The sequence below is a fragment of the Chelmon rostratus genome, chromosome 5 (genome assembly GCF_017976325.1).
Source record: "Chelmon rostratus isolate fCheRos1 chromosome 5, fCheRos1.pri, whole genome shotgun sequence".
NCBI lineage: Eukaryota > Metazoa > Chordata > Actinopteri > Chaetodontiformes > Chaetodontidae > Chelmon > Chelmon rostratus.
The window spans coordinates 11,248,182-11,271,473 of NC_055662.1; the positions used below are offsets into that span (position 1 = coordinate 11,248,182).

Here is a 23,292-nt window from a genome sequence, read left to right on the forward strand (position 1 = left end):
AAACAGCAGCATAATTAACCTCTTTAAGGGGCTGCTGTAGGTAAAATGATGAGAATTGAAGTTGGGGCATGGTCAGTCATGTTGTGCTGATTTTTAAGTTTTGGTAAGAAATCTTACCCTTTTGATTGTTTTCACTCAAATCAAAAATAGAAAAGTCCTGAGCTGTTCACACAAAGATGAAGAACAATGAGCCAGTAGAATAAAAAACACGAAGAGGCTTAACATGTGTAAAAGAATTATATTCAGAATAAAGAGCTAGTAAATGTGTGTGTGTGTGTGTGTGTGTGTGTGTGTGTGTGTGTGTGTGCACCAAGTGTGTGATACTGCAACCAGTATCCAAAATTAGCTTTTTGGCCTCACCGCCCCAGGCTGGTAAATTAAAAAATTACGTGCCGAGATTATTTTCTACCAACCAAATTACTTATTATGCATTTTTCATAGAAATATGCCAACTCCTTCTTTTTAGATGTATTTTAAGTATAGAATGAACACAGGTGCTGTGTGAGTAGATTTAGAGGTTTAATTTAAAAAGCTGCCTGCAATGAAAGCTCTTACCTGCCTTTATTTCTTGCCACAGGCTTCCACATTGGGATGAAGTTAGTTAGAGAAACAGGAGAGATGTTCAGGCACTTCAGATTGAGAGCAGTGCGTCGCCTGTGACAGAGACCAAACATGACTCAGCTGAGACATTTTTTTTTTTACCAGCGTTTGGTGCTAATTTGGATTGTTTGTGCCACAGACGTTTGTCAGTTTGACGTGTCCCCTTTCACCTGCATTAGGTCGTCTGTCCTTACCTGGCAAAGAAGGCTTGGGAGCTTTGAAAACACTCATTGTTATCTTACTTTGACCTCTGACCTCCATAGCTTCACCCACATCTGCCCTCAGGGGAAATACCTCTTTGCAGTGCTGTGAGGAAACTCCCAGACAGAAATCTAGAGAGAGGAGACTCTCACAAAAACAAGCCAGAGGACATCAGGTAGATTTAATCTCTCAGATTTTCTCTCTGGCTCCTTCCGTCTCTCAGCACAGCTGGGGTTAAATCAGCCGGGGCCATTAGAGAATTAAAGGTATTGATTATGAGGCGAGCTGGTTGTGTAGAATGTTTGCAAATGAGAATAAGTAAATGGCCATTGTTTGGTGCTTGTCTCAGGAAAGAGGAGATGAATAGCGGGTCAGCTCTCCGGAATGAGGGCTCATATAGCCAAATATAGATCAGCATGGTTCTGCACAGGTGCATAAATGTAATTTTATTCTGGATATTGTTCAACTAGTGTAATTCGAAATCATGATGCATGGTATGTTTTGCCATTTTGCCCATTTTCAGCCAAACTGTAGCCTGCTCAATGTTGCTGTTATTCCGCCTCACTGTTGGGAAATGGAAAATGTCACAAAGTCAATAACAGGTGTGAAGAAGAATTCAGAAGGATTTAGGAAGAGACAACTGCAGTGCTAAGAGGATCTGACTGCACTTACTCTAGGCTACATAATAATGCTACGGCGGATGCTGCATCGCTTTAAATGTTGCTGGTGCAAGGGATTGTGGGACGGCATCATCTCCTTTCGTAAAAGATGGTCCAGTGTACCTGTGCCGGAGGAGATAAGAAGCACCTTTCCTTCGCATTTAGCAAATTCAACCAAATCTTATCATGGTGGCTACTTAGATACTTGCAGGTCATTTCGCTCGGTTAGGAACCTTCCCAAGCAAAAAAGAGTATTCCACCACAGCCACACACTGGAGCTGCATTACGCTGGCCTCAAAATTCTATTGACCAACATTGTGGCCCTTGATAACACTCTCTTCGTCTTTTATTTTACAATTTATACACAGGCAACCAGCACGTGAACGATTAAGTTAAAGTTGGGTGTTTGTAGCGTGCCTTGGGATTAATTATAACACAACATCTCCTAATTGGAATTTGGAGAAAGAGAGTGACAGAGTTTGGACTTTTCAAGCTGCACTGTTAACTCGCTGCACTGCAGCACGTTTTCTATACCTGCCAAACATTCCTGGAGAATTTGCCACCGTTATTGACATCCAGATAACCGGGACAACCTGCCACAGTAGACAAACACGAAGTCGATCTCTTTGAAAGTGAATGATGATAAATGGAAGTGCACTGCTGTGCTTATCTAACGCCTGAGGTGGTCACAAAATATCTGCCCGTCTTTTCATCTCCCAGCCGCCATGGTATCAAGTCCCCTGGGATTCCTCGGGACACAGGCTATTTAGTTTGTCAGGGGAGGCAGAGTGATACAGCGTGGCGGCCATTTTTCATCTCTTCCCCACATTGTTCATCCCGGTCTCTGAGAAGGCACTAATTATTCATTTATAGCTCCGGCTCTTCCCTCTTCCCTCTAATTAGATGGTTAGTCACTCTCCCAGGGCCCCAGGCTGGGCCATTGATCTCCTCCATCTCAATCTTGTTCTAACACAGCCTCCACACACACACACACACACACACACACACACACACACACACGCACGCACGCACGCACGCACGCACGCACAGCAATGTTTAGATGGGATAAAAGAGGACATACAGTACATATAGAGTTATCATGCAACATGCATGTGGTATACTGCTGAGGCTCTCTTTCTGTCTCACATACTCATTCCCACACACACTCACACGCACACACGCACACACGCGCACACACACACACACACACACACACCCAGCCCTGCAGCATGCTTTGAACATCCCACCAGCAAAGTCTGTCTGTTCGATACAAACACTCCTCTCATTCCGTCCAATAATAAGTCCCTTATTTTCAACTTTTTAACTGTAAATCGTGCCCATTTACAGGCTGGACAAGTTATGATCTCCATAGAAAAGCAAAGCATAAACTCGACAGAAACACATAATAGCAACTCCCACCTCCTTTCAAGCAATACACAGTTTCCAGAAATGGTCATCCGGGGGGAGTTTGTGGCATATTTCTCGGTTTCTCTTGTGTTCTCACAGGCTGCGGTGCAGTCGACAAGACTAATCACAGGCTAGATGAAATGCAGCAGCTGTATTTGTTTATGTATTGAATATACTGTACTACAAAAGGGGTAATAAATGGGGGCTGAGACACAATGAAAGGGAGACAGAGCACGGAATAAAGGCAGAGAGACAGAACGGGGGGGGGGATTACATAAACACCAAGTGTGATAAGTGTGGTTTCCTCGCCTTGCTGCACTTAGCATTCCTGGGAAGGTAGTGTATGTTCCAGGAGGTGTGTGTGCATCAGATTTGAATTGTTAACCTGCTGGCAGTGCATTAATGGCTTGGTGGGAGTGTTTCCAACATACCTGTGTTAAATTACTCGTATCAAGCCTTTTGGCACATGAGGAATGTGCTTTTAAAATTCTGTCTCTCTTCTTTTGACCTCACAGCTCGTACATCTCTAATACAGACACACTAATGATTTTTTGTCTCTGGTGTCGGTGTAATTGGACGTTAATGAAGCAGTGGTGCTTCTTAAAGGAGGATTTTGGCCACAGTGAATGTTCAGGTTTTCTGTTTTTGATTTCTTTCATGCTTCTACAAAAGATCCTTAATTTTTTTCTTCTCTTTATCAAAACTAAATATCTGAGACGTCAAATTCAACGTAAGAAAATGATCCATAAAAGAAATCAGTGTCTACTAAAGTGTTTAAAGGCAAACGAGGCATGAAAATGAAAACATGTAAGTGTTTATGTATTCACGAGGCCGTTAGAAGGCAAAGCATGTGATTTTAGACACTGAAAGAGGAGGAAGGAGGAGCTGCACTTTGAAATTGAATGATGTGATATATGATAATTGAATGATTGCATGATTCTCTGCATGAGGATGAGGAGAGATACTGAGCACTAAAATGTGCTTTCCTCAGTAACGCTGCTATGCCTCATGAGTTTGACACATGTTGTGTATGCAGCTCTGCTGGTCCGCGCATGACTGGAAGTTACACCTTTGACAGAACATCTCACCCACTGCAAACGCCTTCAGGTGTTACAGCCTCTCAGCTGCCTGACATATGTTCAGCTCTTATGAAGTCAGGCCAGCAATTTGCAGTGGCTTTTGCTACAGGTTCATCTGACAATTGTTTTGTCTATAAGATGTCAGACAACAGTCCAAAACCCAAAGACTTTCAGTTTACTATCATATATGACATGAAATTCTGACATAGAGAATGCTGGATCCAGCAAATGTTTCGCGTCTTTAGACTGAAACAATCAATTATCAAAATAGTTGCAGATTTTTCTGTTGATCTTCTATTCAGTTAATCACCGCCGCTCTATATGAAATGCATCAGCACATAGAAATACAAAACAAATAGCTAAAACGTGAAATAACAATGCGTCAGGGGGGAAAGAAAAAAATTGGGCACGTAAAGGAGAAGTTATTCTCGACAGCGGGGATAAATTTCAACATGACTGTAGTCATTCATCATAGAAAGCCCACGCCGTCACCGACACAGTGTGGCCACAGAGGCCATATCATTAATGATCTGTGTGGGCGCAATCAGTCAGCGAAAGTGACCTTTCATGCTCCCACGTCCAGAATTCTTCAGGCAGCCCAGTCACTGTTTTCTCATCGACAGAACAAACAAAGCAACTAAACAAAACAAAGTCACCTGACAGGAATCATCTCTGCCAGCCCAAATAATGAGTGTAAATGAGTGTGGATGTATGTAGGTGGAGGGAGGAAGGAAGAAACGTGTGCTGACGTTTAGGGACTTTTTTTCAGTGCAACCTTCTGTATATCATTTAGATTTTTATAATGTATTTGCTCAATGTACAGAATCAGACACACTAATACCATTTATACACAACAATTAAAACTAATTTAGATAATAAAAATAAATTAAAAAGATAATAAGGACTATATGTATAATTTCAGCTTTTATTTGGTGTGATCCAAATTATTAGAGGTTTATCGATACTAGTGTTGATATAATAAGATTGATAGAGAAATCTATAAAAAAAAAGAAACAAGATATTGAAACTGACCAGGATTTTGATGCCTGTTGTCCTAATTTTGGAGCCTTATTTAATGTATTTTCAGTTGTATTGCAGACTGTTGTATCTTCCAGCATCACCCTGGCTTCTCTTGTAGATTACAGGATTAGGACAGAGTGTGAGTACAGCTTTCTACTGGAGTCCTACAGTGTTTCAACATTGTTATACAGCAGAGACTTTAAAGGTTCGTTGTTCCCTCCGGCTTCATAGTCTCTTTCTGTCTTACCTCATATTTCAAGAGTAAATATCCGACACGCTGTGCTGGGAGAAAGTGAGAAAGCGGAGTCTGGCTCTTCGGAGTAAATCTGTTTTGAAAGGGGAGACAGATCCGGAGTCCCATTAAAAACAAAACACTTATTTAACTCCCTCTCGCTCTCTACGTCTTTCCTTTTTTTTTCTTGGATTTCTTTTGCTCTTTACCCTCCAGATGGCTTCGAAATTTATAACTGTAATTATGTTTCCTTAATAACATGTTTGCACCCCCAGCTCATCAACCTGCTTGCATGCCCCTTGCCAAGTGCACTTGCCAAAGCCTGCTGCACATGTTTGATGTTGTTCTATCCCTCCGTGTTGTTCTTTTCTCTCTCTCTCTGATGTGTTTCGGGTCGGCGCTGTTGTTGTGTCTGCTGCGTCAACAGAGGTGTCTCCTTCTCCCTGCTAGACAGACACTCATGAACTTTGTTGTTTTGCCTGCTGCCTCCCGTCTGCATTGCTCTGTGTTGCATTGTGGGAAGGCTAACTTGCTGCTCTTTTCCGAGCTAAGGCAGGCCTCCGGGTCGCGATGAGTCTGGCTGCAGTCAAGCCTTGTTTAGCTCTCAGTGTATTTTTTTATTCTTTTTTTTTTTTTAAACTTTGTGGGAGTCCCCCCTCCCGCTGCGATCCCCCAAGGTTTTCAGAGGTCTGGTCTGGGCTGACTGGAGCATTTATGCACCTTGTGTTTCCTCCATTTCTCCCCTCTGGCTCGTTAAAGTCTAAATTCCACTGACAGCTTTGAAGTGTGTTGAATGTGTTTGTGTGTTTTTTTCTTTTATTGTACGTGGAGATATTTGCACTTGTTGCGCCTGCAGAGCAGATGTTTTTAAAGGAACAATGCTTTGCTCAGAGGTTTTCATGCAAGAGCTCAGAGGTTTTCATGCAAGGACAGTTTTGAACTTTTTTTGGACAAGGGCTGTGCACGCAGGGAAGGCACGGTGCAGTGGCTGCCGCCTTCTTCGTCACCAGTTCCATACAAACGTCCAGCGCCGTGGCGCGATACGATCCCACCACCTGCTGCTCTTCAGCCAGCGCTTCACAGCCCCTGGGACGAGGAGAGGACAAAGACAGATAAATTGACTGTAGTCTGCAATCTTCTTGTCAAAGCAAAATGAAAAAGGAGCACTGCTGCCTTTAATCTGGCGGTTGAGCCCTGCAGTAGCATTTTCTCTGACGCTTCAAAAGCTCCATTGAAGTGGTACCCGTCTGCCTGCCTTGCTCGGAGGGAGGTTGCTGGTTCCCAACCAGGTGTTTATCTCTCCTCTCTTCTCATCTCCCCTCCTGCACACTTCACTGGTGTTAATCCAGAGTGTACTTAAGTGATGGATAAAAAAGAAACTGCTGCTACAGCACTGTCCTGTCTCACCCTGAAAATATGAAGTAGCTTGAAGATTCTCATTACTGTCATGTTTGCCTCTAACCTGTCATATAATCCAGCCCTTAATTCTGCAAGAGTGCGCCGCGGAGTCTCGATAAATGATTCAAACAACCATATTAATCCATTTATAAAGCTTTGCCGTGGTTGCGGCTGAAAAAGGAATATTGCACATGATTTATAGCTGGTCTGAGGGAGTCTGAGGACTTTGTCTTCGAGTGTTGAGTCATCTGTCAAACACAGTTCCGCACTGCAGCGAATCCCGGCTGCAGCCAAAATCTCGCCGGTCACTTTACGGTCAGCAAACGTGGGTGAAACGCAGGGCGCGGCCCTCTCTCTGCCCGTCTGTTTCCCTTCATTACCCCCTCTCCCCTCCTTCCCTTCTTAAGTCTGTGGCGGACATTCTTGTGGACAACAATTTGCGTGGAATCCGAAACATGTCACACGTTTTTCCCAAAAGCCTTTGTGCCTCATTCGTACATAAACAGAAAGAATCTGCAGCATCTGTTGTGCATGTAGAGGAGCTTTTGTCCCAGCCAATAAGCTAACATTGGCAACTACTGGCATCCCATAGACAATGCACGTGTGTGGTCTTCATCAAGGTTACTTTGGTTCATGAAGGCAGTTTTGAGTGATGCACCTCTAAAATGATATATATATATATATATATATATATATATATATATATATATATATAGATAGATAGATAGATAGATAGATAGATAGATAGATAGATAGATAGATAGATAGATAGATAGATAAATTCAAATTGAGTTGCATGCATGGTCATACTTTTTGCTTTGTGCTGCAGAATACCAACATATTCCAAAATTGAATCATAACAGGCTTGTAGAAATGGATCATTTGTTTTTCTGTGTCTTACTGCCAACAACTGGGTGCCAGTTGTTCACTGGTGGAGCTCGCTGTCATCAGACGAGAAGGCAGCTTTCAACATGCAAATGTTTGAAACGAGAAGACACACAACACCCGAAGAGCTCGAGAGATACTCAGTTCTAGGGCAGTGTCGTGTGCAGAATCAGGGGACAAACGGCTCCACGGTCTCTGAGCTCGTTGTCAGACTCTGCAGCATTCACAAAGTGTGACACAAGCTGTTGTACACAAACAGACAGGACATGCTCCTGTGTAGTATCTTGCTTATGATCAAATTGATGCATTGCTCTCTTTTATCAATACGTGGGGAAACTGCATCGCTGACTCTTCTGCTAAATTGCATTTGAATTAATTTGTACTACTTCTCAAATGTATCTTTTATTGCTCTTTGCTCTACATTCAACAGGTGTATCCCAATTATTTTTCTCTGATGCAAGTTTTGTGGAGTCAGTGCTAAAGCGTCTAGTGCATTTATTTCCAGTTCTGAAAATTTCAATCATTTTGAGTTTACCAGACTGCAAGTAATTAGATTGAAAAACACACGAAGCATCAGTCACACTGGGAGCTGTCTATGAAAGATGGTTTGTGTCTCAGTTAACTTGGAGATCAAACTGAAATTGAAAATCGCAGATGCTTGATCAAGAACAAGAGTGCTTTGTGAGGACACATGCTTTTGATTTTTACATGCACGTTGGGTCTCAGAGCAGCATTGACAGCTATTTAGGACACAGTCTTTGCTCGTGTCTTTTCTGGCTTTTCCTAATGAGCTCATTTTGCACCCTACAGTCGGATGACACCATTTCCAATTAAACTGAAGAGCTTTGGGGGGAGATTTTTCATACGCGCAGTGGAAATTACTTTCGGATTGTGCGTTTACTTCTGTTTGTTGAATTCGTTTCACCTCAGAACATGGAAATGAAACAACATTAAGCCTGTTTGAATCACAATGAAAAACAAATCACAAGTGGGGTATAGACAGCTGGAGGCTTTGTTGGCACTTCCTGAGCTATTACGTTGAATTTAAAAGCTTTGGAGTGTTAATCACTGCGCTGGATTTTGAAAGATTGCATAGTATTTGATGAATACACTGTGGATTAAGTGAGCCGGGCTGATCCATCAGACTTGAATGTGATCTGGAAGGATGTCAACATCCATCTTCCATCTATCTGCCTGCTCTGTGATCCATCTGCGATTGTTGGCCTATTTGTGTCATACATCTCCAGGTCTCGCCTAACAAACAAACATTTTGATGTTCTGTAGTCATTCACGTGATGGACAGCAACAAGGGTCAAAACCAAGAGGGTATAAAAAAGCTGCTGCTATGAAAGATTGAGCAAAGTTTGTCTCAGGTAGCAGTCTGAAACCAAAAACTTTACTACATCAAGTTTTGCTCATGCTCTAATATCATAATAATAACTTTTATGGGCTCTCCTCTGTTTAATGTAGATGTAAAAGTGTTTGACTTGGCCTCCTTCTAAACATTGCCATTTGTCAAATACCATCTAGAAAGGTGCTGCATAACAGTTCTTTCCATGTCTTGGCACGCCAAACGTAGCAAATTTGATCTCTCACCACACACACAGTCATACATGTAGAAAACCTTTTATCCCTAATCTGATGCAACTTGCTCTGCACATCTGACAGGGTACATTTTCTAGATTCCAGCTCTCTCTCGCTATGACTCAAACATCCCTGTCCCCTTCACCCCTCTTCCTGTCCTCCATTACCTCTTCTCTTCTCTTCTCTTCTCTTCTCTTCTCTTCTCTTCTCTTCTCTTCTCTTCTCTTCTCTTCTCTTCTCTTCTCTTCTCTTCTCGTTGGCTTGCCTGTTGGCAGTTCGCACCAAAACATTCAAACGGAGGCCTGAATACTTCTTCAGTGTGTCACCATAGATTGTTCCTTGGGGGCGGGTTCTGTTAATCACAAACATGATTATAAGTTTGAATAACACTTAGAGGAAGCAATGAGACACATAAAGGTTTACGGCACACGGTGTATGTTTCATAAGATGCAAACCAGGGACTGATGGCTGCAGAGGGAAACCTGGATATAACAAAGTAAATGACAGAGAACACCCATGATATTTATACAGAAAATAGTCTGCATGTGATACAGATTGCATGTCAGATGTTGTGTGTAACTAATGGTTTTTTCACCCTCCTCCTGTCTCCCTGCAGTGCCTGGGAACTTGGGCTGCTTCAAAGACAGCGGTGACCCGCCCACTCTGTCCGGCACCAGCGAGACCTCCAACAAACTCACCATCCAGAACTGCATTAGCTTCTGCAGGAAGCAGAGATACAAGGTGAGGTTTCAACCTGCAACGCAGACATATAGGAAATAGAAGGAAAACCTGTAACACGAGAAATGTTCGGCATTAGATTTTAGCTCAGATTTAAGCTGGCAGCTTCTGTAGGAGAGAACATTCACAACTATAGGAGCAAGACTCTAATGTGGGTAGTGTGTCCTTCATCCTGGCACTTGTACTGGAAAGTTTAAATGTGTCCCCTCACTGGATGAAAAAGCGTCCAGTCAATTGCCCGTGTCATGTCTAAAACGGACACAAGCTGTGTCTTGCAGTAGTCAAGCTTTTATGTAAATCATCTGCATTTACGGGCAGTTTCCTGACAGTTATTACCACGATGCCCAGTGCAGTCTATACCCTCTTTATTCAGCCATCAAGCCCTGTTTCAAACCAACCAGCGGATGACAAATCATCACGGCAATCAAGGCTGACAGCTGGAAATGAATGGTTATTAGCCCAGTGGGCACCTCCTCCTCAATGCATTTTCCTCATCTCTAAGTCTGGCACGCCATTGTCCCAGCTCTGCACAGTGCCAGGTGTTCATTTTCTGTCTCAGCGGACGCAGTTCAGCTCCGTCTGCATTGACAGATACTGACAGCCACCCCCTCCCCTCTCAATTCAGCAGATGTTACCGGATGTGGCGGCAGATTGGCATCGTCTGCCTACCCTTGGACTGTCAGTGCCCTTAATGTGCACGTGAAACGTCAGTGCTCGGAAGCACGGCTCCCGTGTGGCTGACAAAGAGCATGCCTGATGAGTTAGACAGCCTTCCATCGCCTGTTTGCTCCGCCAGAAGTATTCACGTCGGTGTTACTTCATCAGATAGAATAATGCAACAAGGACGTAGCTTGATACATCTTGGCGAGAGCAGAGGCTTGACAAATTCCTGTTCCATGAGAAAAGACGCAGAGTGGGAAATGATGCAGTACCTTCAGTTGTGTGAATTCATTGAGCGGCTGAAAATTGGACAATGGTGTCCTTTTGAATGAAGGACAATAGCTCTTTTGAGAACAAGCAGCCAGTGGTGGCGGGGTCACGATGTGTGAAGGTTTTTGACGTTTCGCATTCCTGCTCCGACGCGTTCAGGAACAGTTTACTAACAGTTTTGGTTTGAAAGATGGATAGGTGCTATTTCTGTGAGGTTTGTTCTCTACACCCTGTGCACAGCTGTGTTTGAAAGGAAGCTTCTAATCAGCTGAGAGGTTGTCGTTGTCCAGACTCAGATGACAGCATCTTGTAATCACGAGAGAAAGAGAAATTAGGCCCTTTAGACTCAAATCGCTTTAATTTCAAAGAGAGAAGGAACTCCATACAGTCGACTGTTTAACAAGTGTTTGGCCAGTTTCACATAAAGCTGATATGAGACACAAAGCCTATAAAAGCACTTTTATTTGAACGTGTGATGGATTTGCGAACTTGTTTATTTCTGTGCAAAGTTGATGTGTAATCATCTGTAATTTCATGGAAAAAGTATCCATTTTGAATATTTTTAGGAGAAAAAAGGCCAAAACCCTCACGTTTCCTCCACAAAGTTTGCTCTCTCGGTCGTTGGACTCCCTCTGTGTTTTCCTCGCCAGCGCCCATGCCAAATGGATTTATAATGAATAGCATTATGGGTAGCGTTACCCAAAGTTTGCTCTGAATTTTTGATGCAATGATTTGCATAAAGTCCTTTTGTGTTTCGCAGCTTGCCGGAATGGAATCAGGATACGCCTGTTTCTGTGGCAACGAAGTGGACCCACGTGACCACGGCGAGTCGCCGAGCATGGAGTGTAACCATGTTTGCTTCGGAGACCACACCCAGCCCTGCGGTGGAGACGGCTGGGTTATCATCTTCGACAGTGAGTGTTAACCAGTGTCAGCCAGAGTCTGACTGCGATCTTTTCACATCTGTGCTGTGATTTGGCATTCTGGAAAAAACAAGACAACACGTTGTGAGGTTTCCATAGTAATTTAAGATAATTCCCGTCAAGAATACGTCTGTATCTGTGCTAATAACCCTTTCTGCTCTTACTGCCTGCAGTTTATATAAGTAAAGTTTTGGAACGGGTCTGTCAGCGTCTTGTCATGTTAACGCCTCCCTTGTTGAATTAGGCTCCAGTTCATCTCCAGAAGGCACAGTAGTAAATTTCCATGTCACCAAACGTTCCTCATCCACGACTGAGATCAGACCTCCAGCCTCCCACATTACTGTACATTAACACTTCCAGCCATAGTTTACAGTATTAAATGTGTAATCAATACCTGTTGGCAATAAACGGTTTTAAGTACTTCATTATTATGCACAAATCCAACTTTTTCTCTCCCAACTACCAATTCTGATACGTTGACTCAAGGTATTTGCCAATAGAATACCAAGCCAATGCCTCTTTTTCTCAAATTTAAAAGCTCTTTACCTCACTGCAACTCACTGCGACCATTTCTGTGCAAGTTAACATGAGGTCAGCCATTGCTGTGGCGCTAAAAACGGAGTTGGCAGCCAGCTGTTCCCAAAGGAATGTAACTGACAGCGGAAGCACTAAATTTTATGGATCAATGGAAACGTGGGTCTGTTACACCATGGCTCATACCCCATCCATGTAATAAAGTCAGTATTGGGGCCAATCTGGTGTATCATGCATAGTCCAGACATACACTCGTATTTATCCTCTTATTTTTCAAAAAAATCCAGTACACAAAAGCACTGTTTTTAAGAATAATCTCCATATGACAACACAAAAACACAATTGAAGTGCTGTCAAGAGCACGCCAAAACCAACGCCACAATATTACCCCAACCCTAAATCCATGCTGGGGCATCAGGAACCTGAAAACAAGCTAGAGACTAAACTAGAGCACCGACCTGGCTACGTCATGGGAGTGCTGGATTATCTAGCAGTGACCACCATAGCGCATTCTGATGCCTCTGTTGCTCGGTACAGTAGAATAGTAATTGTACATTTATGTGCAAACATGCAACAAGTATTGTTACTATAAGCAAGGTTGGAACCAGCATGTCTACTGCACAAAATCATCACAAACCAGACACTCAGTTTTCGCCATCTGCACGTCAACTCTGGCAAGGAGGTTCTGAATGTCTTCACCATGGCGAAGGAGTTTTCTAAAAGCTTGATGTTCAATGACCCGAAACTACGTTTGTGTGCAGACGAAAGGCCAAAAAATAGAAACACGTTGAAGAGGCTACGTTTTGAGACAACTTGTGTACTTGTTCAGTATCATGATGTCTGTTATCAAGGTACACGAGGTCAACAATAATCAGTTCAGAGACTGAAGAATCTCAACAGCTTCAAAGCTTTGATGGCAAAAATCACTGATATATCTATCACTGATCACTGTTTTCTGCTCTTTTTGTGCTCTCCTTTCCAGCCCGGGTGGGGGCCTGCGGTGGAAACTATTCCTCTCCATCAGGAGTGATCTACTCCCCTGACTTCCCCGACAAGTATGCCCCTGGCCGTGTTTGTTACTGGACCATCCAGGTCCCTGGATCCTCCGCCATCCTCTTCAACTTCACCTTCTTTGACATCTCCGACCAGACGGACATGGTGGAGCTACTGGACGGCAACACCAACCAGGTGGTGGCGCGCTTCGACTGGCGCAGCCCGCCACGGGAGCTGGTGAACGTCACAGGCGACTTCGTCATACTGTACTTCTACTCAGACCGCACCAACCAGGCCCAGGGATTCGCTCTGCTTTACCAGGGTAGGGGTTCACTTGCTTTTAGGTATTTGTGGTGAGAAAGGTTCTAGCAGTGCGTAAAAAGACAAATGGCTCCGTAAAATGAGTCAAAGCCGATGACAGACTATCACTTCTAATGTTTGCTTTGAGTTGTAGCGAATATCCTGAGCTACAATACATCCTCAAACCCACCAAGAGCCACATTTGCATGATCAGGTGCGTCCTGACTTGCATGGCGGCGCCCGGTGCAGCAGTTGTCACACCACTAGCAGGCCCTTTTCCCTTTTCATTTGCTAGTCAATGTCTCACAGCCCCAGGCAATACTGCATATTTAAATAATGTTTTGTTTTTCTAGGAACTCACTCTCTTATCAAGCTGCAGCAGGCTGCTTTGCTTCTCCAGAGTGTGTTCCTTAGTGAATTACACAGCAAGTTTTTTACACCACCTACATACAAAATACTGTGATACTATGCGTCGCGCCTTCTGATAGCATGATTTCACTGTGCAGCAGACATTTAGCTGGGGAGCTATAACTCACTGAAAGTTGAAAACCTCACAGCAAATTCTTTTTATCTCCGCAAACTAATGTCCTCTGTTTTTTTTTCTTTGTTCTCTCAGAATGAGTCTGTGTGGATAGTGCGAATGCACCAAAAATGATTTAATAGATTAATTTCTGGAGGCATGAGAGAAACACGCCCTGATGTAATTCAGTGTAGGTGACATTCAAGCTTTCAGCTGGCTACAACTGGGAGGCAATCTGTCCCCGCTCCTCCCTCTCTGTCTCCATTTGCAGTCCTGTGTCATTTTTCTTGCCCTGTGGCGTTACAGTAAAAACAATATTCGTAGGTCAGAATCCTCCGACCTTTGGACAGGCTCGATCCTTTCGGCTCACATCTCGGCTCTTGTTTTGCGTGAGGCATCATGTAGCCAAGAAATGGAGTCTGAGACATGATATGAGAAAAGGTCACCTCCTGAAGAAATAGTGTTTTTTTTACAGAAAGATGCAGAGAAAAATACATAGCAGCTGAGGTACAAAGAGAAAGACTGCAGTTAAAATGAGTATCAGGACTAAATACATGCAATATCTCCTCTGTGGCCCGCTGAGCGGTCAAAGTGGTAATTTCAGGATAAACGCTGTCAGATGACCATGGCAGAGCGTTTCAGCTGAGCCCGGGTTTGAAGCATGGTATTTTGTTTGCAAATGGGGAACATGTGGGAAGTTCTGGGAACATCACAGTCAGGTTGAGCTATTATGTGAGAAGAAAAAAAAAAATCCCACGCTGCTTAAACATCCAACCACCATTCATGGAAGAGCGGAGCAGGACTGGATCAAGTAGTATTTGGAAGTAGTTCTGGGCGTTTGATTTTAACCTGCGAAGGACACAGGATGGGTGGGGTTTACCATTTAGTTTAGATTGGAGCTTGCAGTCATTCTTCTCAGCACAAGGGGTCCTTCTAAATGGCACTAAAGTCTCCGCCAATGAATGGGGTTGACCCTGTGGCTATGGATGACGTCATGATTCAGACAGACAGATTGATTGATTGATTGATTTCATTACACTTTTATAAACTCTGTCACATATTGACGTGTTAAGCATATTAAATCTCTCCAGCTGACAAAACAAATCATCATATGATTTTACTGGAAAATGGCCATGAAATCACATTTATTCAAGTATTTATTATGTTGGTGATTATTTAATGAACTGTTGAACGAACTGGGGTCTGAAAAGTATGTTTTTGGTTTGATGAATGATTGTGACAGACGGCTGACATCATCCAAACTGCATTTTTTCCAGTGTCCAAGTCGCAGGAAGTTGGTGTTTTTGGCCTGTTTAGATTTTAGATCCTTGTATTTTATAGGATGTTTTGTGAATTTGGCCCCAAGCTTATAATTCTGATCATATTAATTGAGGATGACCAATATCTTGATTATCTCTGCTTCCGATGCCCTTAGGAGCAATTTCAAGAGATGTATCTTACTGTGAGATGACCAGAGATTGTTGCAAGGTTTCTGAGATATGTCTCCTCACCAAACCTTACTGCAAATTAAGATGTAAGAAAAATAATGAAAGAGTCAAGTGAGACCCATAAATATCAGCACGACACATTCCACAGTTTGTTTCTCAGAAGCAGTGTTTCAGAAGTAGGAGAAGGACATTCTCAAAATCACATCTATGTTTAGGAGAAGTAAATGAAAGGCAGAGGAGATCTTATTTAGGATATTGCTTTCCTCTGGGAACACATAAATGAGTTGAAATAGTCCACGCTCTCTGGCACTGTTGTTTTATGAAGCAAACTCTGCCCATCTGGTGCTGTAAGCAGGTTAAAACAAACAGAATTTATTGCAAACACTTTTTGAGTCTTGTCTTGGGTGGACAGGAAAGCTCTCAACACCACATGTTTACAGCACACATGAGTGTTTTTCAAAGACGAGCCGTTTCTTAGCAAATGCTGTTAGTATTAAAAATTCACTCGTGACTCTGCTGTATATACTTTCAACAACACGATCCACATGATGTATCCTATTACTGCGTGCTTGCTGCCACGGCCCAGTTCACCCACAGGAATAATTAAAGGGGCGTTAAGTGATATGTGTGCTGAACTTGTAGAAATTACAACAACATGGCAGATCTTTTCCTCCTCTGTGTCTCTGGCGCAGGACATGCCACTCACCACTCCTCTCCCTGGGAGACATGAAAGCCTATAATATATAGAAATAGTCACATTTTCAACAGGCAGTATGTCACATTACCTTGAACTATAACAGTATTCCAGTTAGGACTGGCCTATATGGCTCAAAGTAATATTATTAAGATTAAGAAGAAGATAGAAAAATGTACTATCATTTATACATTGCAAGATGTACAAAATGAATAATATATTTGCTTGAATGATGAAAAAGTTTGCCACGTCAGTCGTCGCTAAACTTATTTCACTGTTGTTGTGTTTTATAATTATTATGGATAATTAATTGCACTTTAGGCAGAGCTGTATTAAGAAGTACTGTCCACTACTTTTCAGTGGTTTTAATAGAGGTGAATGTGATGGTGCTAAGCATTCAAAGCAGCTTAAGCATCAATATTTTATGTGAGCAATAGATCATGTGAGTGCTTATATGTGAAAGGGGTCGCTTGTAGTGATAAACCCACAGATAATTATGACCCAACTCTGCGGCTGCCTCGGCTCATTTTAGTGTCTTTGAGCTCATTGTTTTGGGTTTCTAGCCCGCAGCTTTACTATTTTGGTTCACCACTCTCATCTGTTTTGTTTTTGGCCACAGCAGGCAGCTGTTTTCAGAGGAAAAAGCTCTAAAAACTCACTTCACGCTACCCGCCTGGTACCAAGCGGTAGACAGGCAAAGTTAGCCGGTGAACATAGAGGAGCATTTAGCTGCTAAAGAGCCAAATGTTCCCCCCGGGAGACCAAAAACAGAGCATAAAGAAAGTAAATTTTGGACTTACACTTCATTCTCGTTTCCGCAGCTCTGAGAAGCCAAGACACCCAAACAACGGATGCTGAAGGAGATGAGGAGGATGAGGGAGAGGACGTCTCCAGCACAGCGGGGCCCCAATTAGCTGTCACCGAGAGATCCAACAGCACCTCCAACGGACGCTCCTCCCAGATCCTCTACGTGATCACGTCCAGCCCCGGTAAACCGGAGCACAACATGCCAGGTCAGTGGGCTGGACGCGGCGAGACCACCGGCCACAGCGCTAGTATGTTAACACCCATGATACACTGCACCCACTGCACCTCTCTCTGCCTCTGCACGGATGTTGTTGGACGTGTCTTGGCTCGAGCTTTCATTTAGCATGACCTGGTTTCTCGGAAAGTTTTTGAAATCATCTTAGTTTGATTTGAGGCGTCTGGAAGCCTCGGCCCAGAGTGGCTCGATCGCTGCACAGAAGTAATGCTACGTGACGCTTGTTTCTTCCTGTCAGTGAATCACGACTGCAGTTACTTTGGGTCTCCCTGCTGATCACAATCAGGCCTCTTGTCAAAGCTACACAGGGTGGACTGGCGTGTTCTGTGCTTTTTTTTTTCACTTCACTCAAATATTATCTTTCCAAACTCTGAGCGCTCTGTCTCAAAGGGCCATCTCATGTATTTCTCAACAAGAAGAAAACAGATGTGCAACGATAATGCGTCAATATTTCTTGACAAATTGCTGGCTGAGCACTGCTAACAGGTGCACCAGCAGTGCTTGAACAATTCCTTTCCTGCTAATCCTTTCAGTCTGCTTCAGTTTGCTTTCATTAGCGTGATTCAGTATCTGATGTCTTGTTACTGTGTTGCTCCCTCTCTGCAGTGTGGACCATTTACGCTCTGGCTGCCCTCCTCATACTGACAGTCATAGCCATGGTGGCAAAGCTGCTGCTGCACATCACAGTCAAGTAAGTATGAGGATGTAGGTGTGCATGATCAACCAAGCATCAAATGTCAAAGCATGCATCTGTAGTTTTATGCTTATATTGGAAAAAGATGAAAGAGCAGGACCGCGTTCACCCGTTTAAAGTCCCAGTGGGCTGAATTTCTATGTGAATACAGCATTTTAGAAACTTCAGCGCATTCTTGGAGTTGCATTCAGGCGGTTCATGAAAGGCATTCCTGTCTGCCCTGGTGTCTTGGTTGACACTACCACTAGAGGTCGCCAAAACAGAAATGTTCAAATCCTACCCCGGTCATAGCAACACAGGCAGTGCCAAAGAATGAGACTAACAACTTGTCTGCTGACCCCAATTCTTTGATTTGATTAAACATTTTCTTCAAGCAGAACATTTCTTTCTTTTTTCTTAAGTGAAAATGAAAATGTCTTTCTTTGCAATGTTATGAAAGCAATGTTAGGAGAACACATTTATATCATCTTTAACGTCTTTTTTCCTCCCCTCTCAGGTCCCCGAACATCCCAACGGTCAGCGGTTCAGACAGCTGCAGCCAGAGCACGGCCTCCTCTGAGCCTTGGATCATCCTGTACCGGCCCTCCACCATCTCCCTCTTCAAGAAGAAGCTTAAGAACCACCACGGCGACCTCAGCCCCCTGGTGGGCAACTAGTGCCACTGCTGCGCTCCGCCGTTCACCAAACGCTACCGCCACCCACAACTACTCTGTACAAGGGCCGTCAGATGCCAGGCCCTCAGACAATGAAACTCTATGAGGCGCTACGCTAACAAGCCAACAACTGAGTGGCTAATGACAACTGACTGAGTGACTGCTGCTAAGTGGCCTGCGGGCCGAAGTGGCTGGGCCCTCCCATCCTGCTCGGCACCGAGGAGGAGGGGGACAGGCAGGGCTGTCAGTGACCTCGGTGTGGGAGAGGAGAGCGAAGGATTAGATGGAGGAAGATCTACAGCTCTGACAAAGACTCACAGACGCTTTTAACATGCGGGAAGCTTCTCTGGTTCAGCGAGTCTCCATTTACATCACCCACAGATGTCCCTAACAATCAACATACCTCCAAAAAACCCTTCCAGACTGCTGGCTCACCAGTGAAAAAGAGTGCAGGGTGCAGAATAATGGCTAACTTCACTGTCTGTGTTCAGCGTAGGAAACAGGGAGGTTTACCTCTTCCTGGTGCTTCAGAGTGACAGCCGAATCTTCATCAGCATCAAGGAGACGATGAAGAAATGGAGTCTTTAATACACGTGTGCTGTAACAATTAACACCTTAACAGTTTTGTAGAACTCTTCTAACTGCCTCATACGGACGATGAACACTTGCAGCCAAAAACCAGAATCCTCCCATCCAAAGAGTTGTGTTTTTGTTTGTCTTTTTGACGTGTTTTACGCGACAGCTAGCTTTCTGCTGAGAGGGGAACAGGACGTGGAGACGTCACACAAAAAAGCAGATATCACAGCACTTAGGGGTTGAATCACTCGCCGTAAAATGAAAAGATCAGAGAGAAAGAGAGCGCGCTCGCCCACTCCTTCACTCAGCGCTCATGTGGATTTGGGTGGAGAGGAGAAGTAGCGTTGTTCACCAGGGGGGTTGGGTGGTGCAGTTTGCAGACAAACTGCCATTTAGGGAGACTTGGGAAGATCTGAGGGCTTTTTCTGCTCGGTTGTGGGTGGGAGTCTTTCCGGTTTGATGGCGTTCAAGTGCCTTAAGGATCTTCTCTTCCCTTGTCTCAGATTCCTCACATCTGCTTCTTTCGCGAAGCGGAGTGAGGTCCCTCACAAGAGTCTGCACTTCTTTAAAATCAGCATGGACGTGAAGAGTTTCGGTCCGACATAGGATTTCCACCACTGAAATGTAAAGTAAAGAAATGATGCCACATCTTGTACAGTGATTGAAAGCATTCGATATTAGTCTTTTGAAACATAGTACACTCAACTGAACACCTCTCCAAACTGGATCTTTTACATTTTTTGTTACATGATGTACGTTAGATGATTTGTTTTTGTTTCCAAAATGAACACACAGCCTTTTGGAAGAGAACTCGTCACTCGTAACGGACAAGGCTTTAAAAGAAACGTTTGTTTTTCATTTCTGTGTGCTCTTATGTGTAGTCTTGGACATTTACTGAACATATTGTTCACATTAAGTTGTCTTTTGATTACAGGGGAGGATGAATATTGTTGTATATTATGTAATTCAGTGTGGGAATGATGATATTTATGTCAGCTCTTTCATTTTGTGACTCGGCAAAGCATTTGAGAGACCCGTCAAAGTGCTTTTGGTACTTACTCGTCAATTTAGCTCAAAGGTGGATGCATTTCTTTCTCTCTTTAGACAGCAGTAAATTGCCTAAATTCCGCAAAACTCTGCAGACTTGGAAGCCTTTACTTGTCACCTCGATTTCAGGGCAAAAGGTTGAGCACGTACAATATAACCAGACAGAAATCTACCCAAAAGCACTCAACGGTACTATGCACAAGCTGACAGCAGGTTTGCAGCTGTGACAGTTTTCTGTGCATTGCTGTGACATTTAAAGTACTTGCGAAAGGTCAAGCTCTACTGGTTCGCCATCGGCATAACAATTGGCCTTTCCTGTCGTGGTACTGGATGTTAGCGGGGGTCTCTGCAGATGGCCACCCTGAAAATCTTCTTATCAGTGACAGACAGGATATAGGATTACAATTCTATAATTATAATTAATAAAATTTGAAACGCCAGTGCACTTAAGTTTGCTTCTACTTACAAAACGAAACAGTACTTATTCACTTTTGCATTCAGTTGCCGTGAAGAGAAAAAAAAACTATTAGTACTTTGTGCAGCAACCTGAGCACTTGAGAGGAAAAGTTGTATTTGACACATGATGCAGCCTCGCAGTGACATTCAAGTCAGAAGATTTATAGTTTTTCAAGAATCACACAGATTTTGAGGCCCATAAAACGATGAAGAACCTTTCTTTCCCCATCAGATGTTTTTAAAGATGTGACTCTGTGCTGTATTCTAGCCTGTCTGCTCAACTGTAACTCATCTTAATTATTGCAAGACAAGAGCACATGCCCCTGGGTCTGTGATGTTCAGAGCAGACCATGCATAGAGAGAGGGAGAAAAGAGAGCCTAGATGTGAGAGCGATGGGAAATTAATGTGTGTTCAAATCAAACACAAGCTAACTAAATCTGACAGTTAAAATCTAACAAGGGCATATTTGTTTGGATAGCCTGGTGAATTATGCAAACTCCCATTTTCTGTCCCGTCCTCCACTCAATTGGAAAATTCCACGCTATCTTCTGAGCGGCGGAAACGGTCTTTTCTCAAACTGTAGTTGATGTGAATGTCCTGTAGTGCTCGATGACATGAAAACAACACCAGAGGCCGTGTGGGAAATGATCTGGAGCGGCCAAAACATTGTTTTCATCAAATTCAAATTGTAAATAGCAAAATAGTGAAATGTTTAATTTATACAGTAAATTATTGTTATTTTGTATGTGAATGGGATATAATCTATCTTTTGTATAAGTGAAGTACCTTTGTAGTTTTATTTAATGTGTCCTGTTGCAAAATAAACACTGTATGCATGTTTCTTAAGCTTGTGTTGTGCTTGTTCTTTTGTTTTTTGTTGCGTCCTCTTAATAAAACACCATTTATTTTATAATCGCACACAATATTATGTTCCCAAGTGGCTGAGAAGCATATGGGCTGCAAAACCCGGATCAAGCTAATCCCATTTACTTTTCCATTTGAAAAAATAGATTCAGGCTTCAGTGTTTTTGCATGGTGAGACATCTGCACCCCCTCCTCCCTTTTTTTCTGTAGAGCTAAATACTTATCAGATATGTGAAATGACTCCCAGACTGTTTGGAGATGCACACACACGGAGGGAGGATTTGGAGTGCCATGTGTAACCTATTGGTTCCCCTCCGGGATGAGGTCAAGCATGCAACCTGCACATTTTAGAGGGAAACAGCAGGAGCTCAGCTTTACAACTGCAACACCACGAAAAAAACAAACATGGAAGGCTGTGTAATAAGATGGAACACTTAGGAAGTACGCAACGATGATTTCTTAATTCATGAAAGGTGTTCCTGTGTTTCTTTCATCTGGCGCTCACTCTCAAACTGTTGAAGGGTTTGTTTTGAGAAACTTGTGCAGCAGTGTGTGCTCACTATTCGTTGGCAAGACAACTGCAACTCCATGGACTCCAGAATTTGTTTAGTGGTATATTAATCATACTGATGTTCTCAAACATAAGTCACTGAGAAATCAGTGAATACACGGAGCGGGACAGGCCTGATGGCTTTGTTTGAGAGCCCTCCTACCCAGTCCCTGAATAACAGAGTCACTTATATTGTTCAGAAACACAGTATAAAAACTGCCAAAAGGGTGTTGTATCATATGAGACACTGTTTATGATTTTACTCCTCTATAATATCTCTGTCTTGACTTTAAATATTTTGTGGATCGTTATGTTCGTCATGATTTTGCTCTGCTGTCTGTAATTCATCATATCATATGATAACGTGCATTCTTTTGTAGCTACTCAAAAGTGACTTTATGATGTTTTTCAGTGTAGAATCACGTGACTCCAGAGTCTCTTCAGGAACAGATGCTGCTGAACTGATAGCTAAACGGAGGCAGAATATTCATAAAATGCCCACTTCGTGATCACCACACCCAGCCTAGTGTTACTGGCCTTAACTACCAGTTCACCAAAGAGAAACAGGAGGCCGTTCAAGGCAGTAATCCACATAATAGTCTGCCAACATCAGCATCGCTTCAGCACCAAGCGGAAAACATGCCACAAGTCTGAATTCATCAATAAACAAGATTTTTACCCCAGCAACAAAAAACACCATCATCACTGTCAACAATCTGACTGCGGTATGAAAAAAATCAGCTGTGTTGCTGTCTCATTCCTTACACTCAGCTCCACCACACACACACAAAATATATACATTTTTTAATTGACATGGTTCAACCCCAAGATAATAATTATTCAAATAACGGCAAGCAAAGTACGTCCTCCAGTTCCATACTAACCAGCCAGTGAGTGTAAAAACATTAGACTGAAGGACACACAGCGATGCCTCAGCGTGTCTTTGCCCTGGATTTTTTTGGTTTGTTTTCCCTTTTGCAAATTAAATTCATTAGAAAATTAGGTATTTTTGAAAAATCTTTTCATTCAGGCCTTTAAAAAAACTGGACTAAATTACCAAATTCATTAAAATAGCAAAGGAAAATGAAGGTGCCCTTCAGGTGGTACGAGACAACAATGCCACCAGAATATGAAGATACAGGAGAACAGCAAACCCATAGCCCACGGCATGGTATTAAATACTGTTTTTAAAATGCACTTTCTGCCTTAGAGAATACAGCGAGTGAGTGTTTTATATTAGAAACTGTTTCAGAAACACACACAT

At 43.0% G+C, this 23,292-nt stretch overlaps 1 protein-coding gene across 2 annotated transcripts in view; it reads left to right on the forward strand.

The window, feature by feature from the left end:
• The window catches only part of kremen1 (kringle containing transmembrane protein 1), a 56,927-nt gene extending 35,473 nt beyond the window's left edge, over positions 1 to 21,454 (forward strand). The window contains exons 4-9 of one of the 2 annotated variants that reach the window (XM_041937977.1): positions 9,682 to 9,806; positions 11,494 to 11,647; positions 13,173 to 13,505; positions 16,967 to 17,200; positions 17,794 to 17,878; positions 18,378 to 21,454. In XM_041937977.1, the coding sequence (XP_041793911.1) occupies positions 9,682 to 9,806; positions 11,494 to 11,647; positions 13,173 to 13,505; positions 16,967 to 17,200; positions 17,794 to 17,878; positions 18,378 to 18,537 (1,091 nt within the window). In that variant the 3' untranslated portion in view covers positions 18,538 to 21,454. The remainder of the gene's footprint in view (positions 1 to 9,681; positions 9,807 to 11,493; positions 11,648 to 13,172; positions 13,506 to 16,966; positions 17,201 to 17,793; positions 17,879 to 18,377) is intronic. The other variant, XM_041937978.1, reaches the window with a different exon arrangement.
• Positions 21,455 to 23,292: the final 1,838 nt, after the last annotated feature.